At 42.0% G+C, this 12,245-nt stretch overlaps 1 protein-coding gene across 1 annotated transcript in view; it reads left to right on the plus strand.

Annotated features, from left to right (window-relative positions):
- The window catches only part of LOC114903815 (NT-3 growth factor receptor-like), a 54,247-nt gene extending 42,612 nt beyond the window's left edge, over positions 1-11,635 (plus strand). The window contains exons 5-6 of the mRNA XM_029237074.1: positions 6,303-6,461; positions 9,475-11,635. Of these exons, the coding sequence (XP_029092907.1) occupies positions 6,303-6,461; positions 9,475-9,660 (345 nt within the window). The 3' untranslated portion in view covers positions 9,661-11,635. The remainder of the gene's footprint in view (positions 1-6,302; positions 6,462-9,474) is intronic.
- Positions 11,636-12,245: the final 610 nt, after the last annotated feature.

Consider the following 12,245-nt stretch of genomic DNA (forward strand, 5'->3'; position numbering starts at 1 on the left):
AAGCTCTCCAAGAAGTTATTTTATTTTTAGACTCATTTCTTGGAATCTTCGCCTTATTCCTATATATTTCCTATTTTAAAGCTCAGCTTTCAGATCCTTAATGTATCTCATTGAGAGCTTGGATCATTAGCAAGAATTTCTCAGGCAGTGCCTAGGCAAATTACCTTATCTTCATCTGTGAAATGGGGATACTAGGGAATTCTACCACATAGGACGAGAGAGAGGATTAAATGTGGGGTGTGTGTAAACATCCAGTGGCTGAAATTCAGTGTGCATTAATTAGGACTATTTTTATTAAGATTATTATTTCAGCCCATTGCTTGCCTGGCTAGGTTTCGCTATGGGGATATTTGTCAGTATTTTTTTTACCAAGGAAGGATTTGACCACTACCTTTCCCAGACTGTATCTCTCCAGTGTGGGAGGACACAAGAATGCAGGTAGCTCTGAAGGAAAATCAGTGTAGTCTAGGTGGATCTATGGGAAATATGGACAATCTAGGAAATCAGGTTTGCTCTGCTGCTCACTACACATAGGGCACAGTCATTGCACTTTACATGTATTATTTTTTGTATTTAGTGATGCTCAGTTGGTTTTTATATACATCATCTCACTTTAGATACGGCCGTTGCTTGACTCCTATGTTGAAGATGAGGAAACTGAAATTCAAAGAGGTTAAGAGCTTGTCACAAGTCACATCAGGGCTTCCCTGGTGGCGCCGTGGTTGAGAGTCCGCCTACCGATGCAGGGGACACGGGTTCATTCCCCAGTCTGGGAAGATCCCACATGCCGCGGAGCGGCTGGGTCCGTGAGCCATGGCCGCTGAGCCTGCGCGTCCGGAGCCTGTGCTCTGCAAAGGGAGAGGCCACAACAGTGAGAGGCCCGTGTAGCGCAAAAATAAATGAATAAGTCACATCAGAATACAAGCTTCTGACTTCCAACTTATTACTTTTCATTGTTATATCACGGTTCACTTGAAATGTTTTAGTCCACTTCTGGAGGAATGTCATATAAACTTCACCCACATTGGTGGTGCCGCCCAGAGAAAATCTTGATAAAGTTCTTAGTGGTACCTCTGTGGCCAATTAATACCCTTCTGATAATTTTCTGCCCAGACGCTTAAGCTCATCAAAGTTTACACCAGCACATTCAAATTCCTCTTACGGTAAACTTGGAAATTTCAATTTGGAATGGCTCTTTCAGATTGTGTATAAAATCATCAAATGAGGCAAACAACCAGCATCAATTTGGAGGAACCTGTTATTTACCATTTTTCATCAAGAAAAATGTTCCCATATTCCTAACCTCTTTTTCTTTTTATTCAAGAAACCAGGTACAATAAACCATTCCATTAGATTCTATCAAAAACCCAATTTTTCTTCAAAAGTAATATTTTGATTTAGAATGTAAATAAATTAGGTCCACTGGTTTTCCTTTAGTCATATGTTTATTTTTTTCTTTTATTGTTTAAAATTTTCAAATGTGGCACACGATTATGATAAAATTACAAACAGCATAGAAATACATACTATGGTAAAAAAAAATGGAATTTTCTCTTTGGTCAGTTCTCACTCTCCTTTCTAGAGAAAACCACTGGTTTAATGGCTATATTTCTGGACCTTTTCTATGCATTTACAGAGTTATATAATACATTATTGCCTTTTAATATATTTGCTTATGCATACACATTTTTTTTTTTTTTTTTGCGGTACGCGGGCCTCTCACTGTTGTGGCCTCTCCCGTTGCGGAGCACAGGCTCCGGACGCGCAGGCTCAGCGGCCATGGCTCACGGGCCCAGCCGCTCCGCGGCATGTGGGATCGTCCTGGACCAGGGCACGAACCCGCGTCCCCTGCATCGGCAGGCGGACTCTCAACCACTGTGCCACCAGGGAAGCCCTATGCATACACATTTTTACATAAATGAGAATGCTAATATATATTTTTAATGTTTTGCATTTTCATTTACTATATCCTAGACGTATTGACATATCACTCTACATAACTCTACTGTATTCCTTTTAACTGCTGCATATACATTTAATGATGAACAAATTCCTGCCCTTAAAAACAATGAAATAAAATATCTTCAACGAAGTATTTTTGCTTACATGAGCAAGTAAAATTGCTGGATTAAAAGACACTTAAAGTGTGGACAGATTCTGCCAGGCTGCCCTCAAAAAAAGCTACCCCAGTCTTAGCAAGGAATAACTCTTCCTCAGGACCTCTCATGCACTGGATAATACCAGTCCCTTCATTTTCCCCACATAATATTAAAAAAATGTGTCTTTTATTGTTTTGACATTTCTTCATGTGTTTGTGGCCATTTGTAGCTGTTTTGTGAATCATCTACTCTTACCCTTGATTCATTTCTCTGTTGGATTTCTTGTTTTTAACTAATTTAAGGAAGCACTTTATAATATATGGATTTTAATTCCTTGTTACATATATTGCAAATATTTTCTCTGTCATTTGTCTTTTAACTATGCTTATTTTGTATTTTGCCATGCAAAAGTATTGAATTTTATACCAGTGGTATCTCTGAATTCTGTCCTTTATGGCTCCTTGAACATGTGTCTTATTTAGGAAGGACTTCCTCTCCTGAGGTTATCCAAATACTTTTCTAAGTTTTCTTCTAATATGATTATTGTTTTGTTTTTTATGTTTAGCTCTTTAATCCATCTGGAAATGATTTTTGTATATGGTGTGAGGTAGGTATCTAAGTGTACTTTTTAAATGAATAGTTCATTGTCCCAACACTGATTACTAACCTATCATTTCATATATTAAATTCCAGTATTGATACATGGGTCTGCTTCTGGACTCTATTTTGTTCCATTGATCAGTGAAATTGTCTATTGCTATGCCAGTAACACAGTGTGTTCATTCCTGTAGTTTGATAATATGTTATGCTATCTGATACAGCAAATATCCCTTGTTGTTCTATCTCAAGTATATCTTAGTTTTTTTAATCAAATATTTACTCCCCTCAATGAATTTTGGTATCATATTGTCAGTTTCCATATATCATTCCATTGAGGGTTTTATTTAGATTGTGTTGAATTTTTAGATTAATTTTAGGGAAGAATGAGAGGTTCATGATATTGAGTCTTCCTATCCAAGGAAAAGACAATCTTCCCATGTATTCAGATCTTCTTTTATGTTTTTCAATACTTTTCTTTACATAGACCTTGTATATTTTCTGCTAAAGCTATACCTAGGAATCTTAAACATTTTGTTGTTGTTGCTAATGTACGAGCATGTTTATTGAATTTTGAAGTCATTTTACTAGTGCATGAAAATAGTCTGATTTTTGTATATTCATTTCATGTCTGGGTAGCTTACTAAATCATATAATGGTTCTCATTGCTTTTTAGCTAATTGTCTTGAACTGTCATATCATATGCGAACAATGGTGTTTTGACTCCTCCTTTTCAGTATTTTTACCTTGTTTTTATTCCTACTTTATTGTAGTGGCTAGGGCCACCTGAAAAGTATTGCATAAAATCAGTAATAGAAGATACCTTCTAATATGATATTTAGTATATTAAATACAGGAAGTTACCTTTTATTACTAATGAATTAGGGCTTTTAATCAGGAAAGGGTGTTGGTAATTTTGGGCATCTTTTGAAAGAATGGCTTTTCTTCTTTTATTTTTACCTTATGTTTACTTTGTTTCTTCTCTTGGAATTTCAGAGTTCCTGTGAGGATAATATGTGATTGGTTTTTATAAACGCCTTTTAGATGATTGAAATTAATATGCAGCTTTTTCAGGAGGCTGAAATGTACATGCATCACTCATATATATCAATTAAAACTCATTTCTTTTATTTTTTAAATGTATCTTTATTTCTGTTGTCTTCTTGATCTATCATTTTGCAAAATAAGTGTTTTAATTTTCCATTGTAATTGTAGCTTTGTTAGTTTTCCTTTATTTATAACCTGTTTTACTTTTTATACATTTTTGTTGCTATCTTAATTGGAGCAAAAAAGTTCATAATTTTCATAATGGCGAATTTTACCATCTTCAAATATAATATAGACCACTTTGTATCCATTTAGTTCTTGGCTTTCTGAAATTTTTTCATATATGCATTCAATTTTGATATGTTCTATATTAAATATATGACATATATTCAATATACTATATATGAATTATATTTTCAATGTATATTATACATATTGAATATCATCTATTCAATATATATTATATATTCAATTATATATTGTCATATATTATGTATAGTGAATATTATACACATTGTATATTTAATTTTTTTTACTGTTTGTTATATTTTTGTATTCTTTCAAAAGTTTCAGTATTTTCAAAATTTTCAGTATTTTCTGTTATTTCCTTTTAAATATGTCTTTTCTAGATAACATGCATATTGATTTTTTAACATAAATGTTTCTCTTATTTAAGAGGTATCATATATAACCCATTAATTCTTATTGTTTATAGTGATATTATTTAAACTTCTTTTTCATTTTGTGCTATTCACTATTATCCCTCCCCCTTTTTGTAGTCTTTTTGGTATTGGTTAGAGATTTTTAGTTCTATTTTCCTGAAACTGGTTTGGAAGCTATATGTACTATTTCTATTCTTTTAGAAGCTACTTTAAAATTTTAGCAAGCACATTTAAATCTAAACTGTTGTAATCAACAACTGATGACTTTCTGTAAGCTCCCTTGCCCTTCCTTCTAAAAGACAGAGCCCTTATCAGGCTTTTGATTATTTCCCTACCTACTCGTCTGTGCACTTATTGTTGAAATTATCTGGAAGTTTCATTCCAGAATATCGTTAATAATAGCAGTGATGGTACTATTTGTATTATTACTATTATTATTTACTTTATGCCTCTATTTTACAGAAATCATTTATTAGTAATTATATTACATTTTACTACCACATTAGTGACCATTATTTAGATTTAAATTGTGTTTTTTGTGGCTTATTTGCTTTGCACTCTTTGTTATATTCCAAGTCATCATATATTTTAGATTCTTTTTCTGTTTTTCTGGAGTACATCCTCAATTTTTTCTTCTTTGTTTTTCTCAAAGGCTGTGAGTGGTACACTTTCTGAGTCTGCTTGTCTGAAAGAAACATCTTCATTTGTCTTTACATTTGATACAGAGCTACCTTGATTATAAAATCCCAGGTTGAAAACAACTTCTGCAAATCCATATTATCATTTATCTTCTAAAATACTTCAAGTAGATAAGGCAAACATGATCTCTTTTTTTTTTTAGAAACAAGGTTGCCCATCGCCAACAAGTCATTCTTTCTTAAGTGTTTATGATTATAATTCCTCCAACTGGCCCATCATAAAAATGAGAACTTTGATTAATACCAATAGTTCATCAGGACATTTATAGAGAGCTTTTTCTATCAGTCGAAAGCAGTTTTCCAACAAGTTTCATGTATTAGCCAGAAGTTCCCATTTCTGATGCTCTATTTATGAATGATACAGTTAGTTCCTGAGTTCTAAAACATGCTGTGAATTTTCTTCCACTTATGCTAATAATATCTCTAACCTCCTGGGCAGTGAGGATTTCCCTAATGTTTTTTCTCAGGAAAGTGTACCCTGAATGTCAGTCACTTCCTCTTGCCCTTGACTGTCAGATCTGTAAACCCACAGGTGGCTGATGTCCTCCTCGGGCTATTTAAAAAAAACACTTTCCTTACTGGCCTTTGAGATCTTGCTAAGAACGGTTGTGAATTCTCTTCTGGTCCACCTGATTTCTCATTAGCATGTGGTCTTTCATACTTTTGAACTTCCCTATCCCCTTCACTCAGAACACTGAGTTCTAAGTAGCAGTGAGAAATTCAAGATTGTCAGATAAAGCTCAAGTCATAGTAATACAGATTAGATGCACATGGACCATGCATCTAACCTCCTTGGCCAAGGAGTCTAACCTAATATCTGCAAATACTCTGACACTTGGTAGCCTTGCTCAGTGATTCTGTGACTTCCCTCTGGACTCCCTCTCAAGGTTAGATTTGATTGTAGTACCAGATTCTGAAATCTTCTCTCCCACTTCAAATCATCTTGTAATCTTTCTTTATATTCCATGCCAAGGAACATACCTTCCCTTAGGTGTTATCTCTAATTACTACTCTAGCTGCCTGCAGTATCGTAGGCTTATCTCCACTGGCCCCCCACGCTCATCACAAAAGTTGCATCATGTTTGGCTATCTTAGAATAAGATGCATCAAGAGGGCATCTGCCTATGAAGAGTGCAGACTGATATGACTGATTCTGGCAATCTGGTCACTGTGTGTGCTTCTGTCTCGACCCCTTTTAGGTGGGAGGACACACCATGCTCCCCATTCGTTGGATGCCCCCTGAAAGCATCATGTACCGGAAGTTCACTACGGAAAGTGATGTGTGGAGCTTTGGGGTGATTCTCTGGGAGATCTTCACCTATGGAAAACAGCCATGGTTCCAGCTCTCAAACACAGAGGTACAGAAAGGGGACAGATGGGAACCTTGATTTGGAGGAAGGCTGATAAGAGACATCTCAGGCCAGCACTTAGAGTGTGTAAAACATTAGGTGGGGTTTGGAGCCAGCAGAGCAGATGCTGGCAGAAGCAGAAGGAGAGACCTTCTTGGTAGAAAAAAAATTATAGCTGTAGGAAATGTGCTGTGATTGTCAAGAGAGCATGAAATTAGATGTTGAAATTGAGATGCAAGTCACGGTTCTGTTTGCTCTGCTACACTTAAAAATCACAAATGTTTCACTAAGACAGAAAGTGAAAACAAAAAACAACTATGAGTTTTTCAATTGTGCCATCTTGTGGAAACACCTACTATGCCCAAGTCATCTGGGTCCCCAAAGGCTTTAGGTAGACCAGGCCCAGAGATGTGCAGGAAGGTGAACTGGCAAGGCAAATTTCATGTTACTGATAGAGCTGTGTGTGGACTTCCAGGAATAAGATGAATCATAACAGTAAATGTAATAATATACACATTATGTATTTTATACTTTTGATTTACAATATTAATAAAAAATGCTAGTCATCAAATTTAATAATAGCTAACATTTAGTGCCAGGCATTTTCCTAAGCACATTAGCCTATATTAACTCAGTACTTTTCACACAAACACTTGTTGAAATTCAGGACAAAGGGAGGGGCGCTGCTTGGGTTTCTGGAATGGACTGGCCAGAGGTGAAAGCATCAGCCTGGAGAAGGCTTGGGCCGTGGTCCAAAGCAAGATGCTTCTCAGTGCCATTGTGTCATCTCAGGGAACTCAGTCCAGTCTGTAAACAGTAAAGGGCTTGGTCTCCCAACCCAGCAGACCTATAAAAGATTGCAGTTTATGGTCTTCTGTTTTCCGGGAAAACATGAACATGAGGACCTTTTAATATTAGAATCCTATCTGAATATTCCAGAAAGTGTCTCTCTTCTTGGAAGCTATGTTCATTTTTGCTTTCCTGTACCCTGACCGTTTAATTAAGTAAATGTCCAAGACTGAAAAGAAGGCATTTCATTACATTTGTAACGTCTCATCATTTGCAAACTGAATGGGTCCTGACCACATTTCCCAAAATAGGACAAAATATTTTGACGACCTTTAAAAAAAATGTAAGTGTGTATATCAGAACTCATTTGTTATGATGCTTTAAAAAATTATTGTTTTCCTGGGTAGGGAGTAGTGGTAAACATACACACACATACACATGCATGCATGCATATATACACATGCTTGTGTACACGTGTTGGCACATTTGCATGCACTCAGGCACACAAGGCACCCTGATCACAGCCCCTATGTAGTTTGGTTGCCCTAGTAAAGAGGGGAATCTGGGCTGAGGGTTCTATTGGTCTCAGCAGATGATCTGTCCTGGTTACCTAAACTGGCTTAGAGTAGCTAACGGGGCTCTTGTGGTCGTCTCTGACACTGCTTGGTAAGGCACTGGCCTTGAAGATGGGCTTCCTACCCCCGGCCACCACTTCCACTCTACCAACACCAGCAGTGAAGTCCTGACAGTCACTGATAATGAGTTGCTGTATAGAAATTGACAAGCTGGAGAGCCCCACATTGGAGGAGACACCACCCTTCAGTGCTTTTAATCTTAGCACTAGGCAGTGGCTACTGCAGTTTGAACTGGACCCCTTTTCATGGAGGTGAAGGTAATGGAAGGTGGAGACAGGGTTCAAATAAAAACGGGACAGGAACAGCTGGAGACCTTTCAGGCTGGCAAAGAACAGAGCCTAGCGGGCCTTTGCAGACTCTGGGGTGACCAGGACCAGGAAAGTGCTAACACAGTGATTGTTTGACAAAGCCATCTCAGAGTCAGAGTGACATGAGCCCACACTCCAGACAAGGCGCTGTTGGGGGCAGCCTAGGGAGATAAAAACTATATACAGATTAATGGGGGCAAAGAGAGGGAAATAACGTTTTTCACATACTCTACTAGAGAAAATTCTGTGTGATTTTATCATCACGGTCTGTCTTCAAAATGAGGAAACTGTGGTTCGGGGTACATAAGTTGCCCAACGTTACAGTGGGAGAGTTAGGCAGAAGTTAAAATAACCTGAGAACTGTAAGATAGAATCTTGAAAATTCACAGTGTCAGCAAAGAAATCTTTTTGGGGAATTGGAATTGAACTGCAAATTACAGGCGTGGTCCTGAGGGGCCAGCTGGGGATGGTCCAGGTGTACATTATTTGCTTTCTTCCTACTCCTCCCTATGGCCTCCTGTTTGGTACAGTGGCTCATACAATCCCTTTCCCTGGCCTCATTTGGTCCTTACAGCAGTCTTAGGAGGTGGTCAAGGGAGACATTTGATCCCCATCTTACAGGTGAGGATGCTGAGATCCTATGAGGTTAATTGACTTTCTCCGGACACCCAGCTGGGCAGTGGTGAATCAGGTGGTTAGTCCTAGTGTTAAGGACTTTTCAAGAAACAGAATACATGGTTTAGTGCAAAGAGCAAGGGAGGATGCGCCTCACTGAGGAAGGGACCTGTGTAATGGCTTAGAGGTAAGCATCACATGTGCACCGAGGCTGTGCCTGGGAGGGGAGCTTGACAGGAAGTGGGAGCCATGGAGGGGCAGAGCTCCTTCAAGGGGGTTTCAAAATCATGCAGGCTCCTAAGAGGGGGTGGGACAGGTCAGTTGCCAATTCCCACTGCCAAGTGGGAAATGAATGCAGCTCAGTCATCTAGATAAGGTTCAGGACTAGAGAGGAAGAGAGAAGTGAAAGGAAGAGTGTCTGTGGGAGTTGGAGGCCTGGCCTAAGAGATGGAGAATAGAGGGCAGCAGTGGGCTGGACCAGCTAGTGCTGGATCATGGCCCTTGGAACCCATGCACAGGACAGGCGAGCAACTCTGGTCTCCAGCCCAGCCTCAGGAGGGTACCCCGCCTCTGCACTGAAGCTCATCAGTGAAGTCATTGCCTTCTGCTGCGCCTGAGCCACAGGGCCAAGGCTGAGCTTTGGTGATAGCTTCCCTGTTCTCCTCCCTTTTTCAGGTCATTGAGTGCATCACCCAAGGTCGTGTTTTGGAGAGGCCCCGAGTCTGCCCCAAAGAGGTGTACGATGTCATGCTGGGGTGCTGGCAGAGGGAACCGCAGCAGCGGCTGAACATCAAGGAGATCTACAAAATCCTCCATGCTCTGGGGAAAGCCACCCCCATCTACTTGGACATCCTTGGCTAGTGGTGGCCAGTGGTCGTGAATTCATATTCTGTTGCCTCTTCTCTCCCGGCCTCACACCCCTTCTTTTCCACTGCACAGACTCTTTTCTTCCATCCTTGACTGAAGCAAACATCTTCATATAAACTCAAGTGCCTGCTACACATACAACACTGAAAAAAAAAGAAAGAATAAAAACCCTGTAAGGCAGTTTGGCATATATATATATATATATAAAATATATATATATTTATATATCTAACTATCTATCTATATCTACAGAGAGATAACCTCTTCTCTAATGCACAGAGAAGCTGCTGATACACAAACCATAAGACTGTAACAACAACTCAGAAAATCTTAAGTATTATGAATGCAATTGAAACTTCCCTTAGACGCAGGCTGTGGCCCGTGCTTCTTCAGCTCCGGCGTCTGGGAGCAGAAGACTTTGACGATGCACAGAGACAATCTTCACGTTGGGACTGGAGGAGCTGGGGTGGAGTGCCAATCACTGCTGCACAGGTGATCATCTGCACAGGTGTGTTAGCTCCAAGCTCTGCATATGTGCACGGGCAGACCTCATCGACAGGCTCAGCAAGGAAAGAACACCGCACCAGGGGCCTCTGGGACGCCTCACACATCCCCTGACCGTCTGCTCCATGCCTTCCTCCTTTCCTCCCCCTCAAGACGATTTTCTAATTTGTCTTTTCTAGAAAGTATAGTCCTGATGCTTTGGGGAGTCAGCAATGGCGCCTACAGGTAAACACTGAACAAAACAACAACAACAGCAAAACACAAAACCATGGCGACGGTGGACTACATCCATCTTGTTGTAAACCATGCTCAAGTTCCTTCCTAAATTTGAAAGAGATGTGTCATCTCTCCTCTGGACTTCAAGAACTGGACTTCCTGGATTTAAAGAACCACAGAATTAAAAGCTGAAATCTGAACCCTGTCAAGGCACTGCCTCCTGTCTTTCCATCATTGGAAAGTCTCCTTGGCCGCACCCCCGACATTCAGGCTATTGGGGAGTTAAGGGGGGTGTCAGACATCCCCCGTGTTGTCTGCACATGTGGGCACAGCAGGGTTCCAACGGCAGGAGACTTCATTCTTTGCAGGTCTTATAAGGTCTGCCCCCCTGGGTCGTCTGTTTCTCAACCCGCCTTCTCTAGATTCTAGCTCCCACTTCCTGGGCCTCTAGGAAGTCCCAGGTAAACCCCACTGCCGAGAAAGGGGCCCAGGTCTGGCGAGAGGCTGGGGCAGTGCTTGCTTCAGGGAGCCAGGCAGTGGAGTGGGCAGGAGCCGGGGGGCGGGGCAGGGAGACTCTGTTTGGCACCTACATCCGGCCCCTTGTCATTCTCCTCACGTTTCCAGCCCCTGGAAGGATTGATGCATCTGCCTTTGAGTGCTGTGAAAATGCAGGGGCTGAGAAATCACTTCTGTGGACTGGGTGCAGGGGGAGGGGCCGAGGCTGCTTGGGGAAGCATCCAATGCCTGGCCGCTGCCGCAGGCTTGGCATCTTAACGAGGACGGAGCCCTGACCAGGGAGAGAGAAGGAAGCATCTGGGCTGGGGCCAGCTCCCTCTGCCCCGACACCAGGGGAATCACTGCCTTCCCAGCTGCCGCTGTCAAAGACTGCGACAGGGGTGCATCTGCGGGCCCCCCTGACCCGTGACAACAAAATGCCCGTGGAAACCCACAGCTTAGCCCCACAGAGCCCTCCCGCTGGGGAGAAGAGGATGTGCTTCTCCCAGGCCACCAGTCCCTCCGCCTCACCCAAGCACAGAGCTACCGAATGGACTGGGCTTTGCCCGACTGGAGCCTCTGGGTCCCCCGACCTGCACCCCTCTTGGCCAGCTTAAGGGACCATCAGCCGCCTGGATGTACTGGTCAGCTGCAGTGCAGGCATCCTGTGTGGGGTTTGGGACTGAATTTTGTGTTGGTGGTTTTGCTTCTTTTTTTAGACCCACAAATATTTTTATTCCGAGCTGTGCTCGGACTGTAGGCCACAGTGGCGGGGGCTGGGGGGAGGTGGGAGGGTGGGTGGGGGGGGGGGGGTGGAGGCTTGCTTCAGGGATGGCTGAGGCTGCTGAGTGGGGCCGGGGGGGGGGGGGGGGGAGTTGGAGTTGGGTGTGTCTTTTCTCTCTGTGCTGTGCTCCCAGCCCCGAGGACTTTGGAGGAGAGCTCTTGGGATGCACTCCCTCAAAAGAATCCTGTGCTATCCTATGGCAATCTCCCCCCTTGTCTTTCCACCTGGTGGGCCTTGGTCTCTTCCGGGGCTGTTAATGCTGGGTTGAACTCTGCAGTCTGGTTTGGCCCTAGCGAACTAAGGGAAAGTTGTTCAAGGGGGGAGCGATCTGGGGCAGCTGCAGGGAGGTGTCTCTTAGTGAGAGATGAGGCTCCAAGGCTCCTGTTGCTGCCACATCCTCCCCCATACAGACACTGTGTAGCTTCCATCTTCTTGGCTGTGTGTTCCTAGAACCTCAGAGTCCCTGATAGTCTGGAAGAAAGGGAGGGTGGGGAGGGATTGATGGGCAATTGGGAATGCAGAATGTAGTAGGGTTTCAGCGCAGGGCGCTGCGTCCTCATGGCCTAATGGAAGTACGCAA

This window comes from Monodon monoceros, unplaced genomic scaffold, assembly GCF_005190385.1.
Source record: "Monodon monoceros isolate NGI ecotype Baffin Bay Population unplaced genomic scaffold, NGI_Narwhal_1 Super_Scaffold_21, whole genome shotgun sequence".
Classification (NCBI taxonomy): Eukaryota; Metazoa; Chordata; class Mammalia; order Artiodactyla; family Monodontidae; genus Monodon; species Monodon monoceros.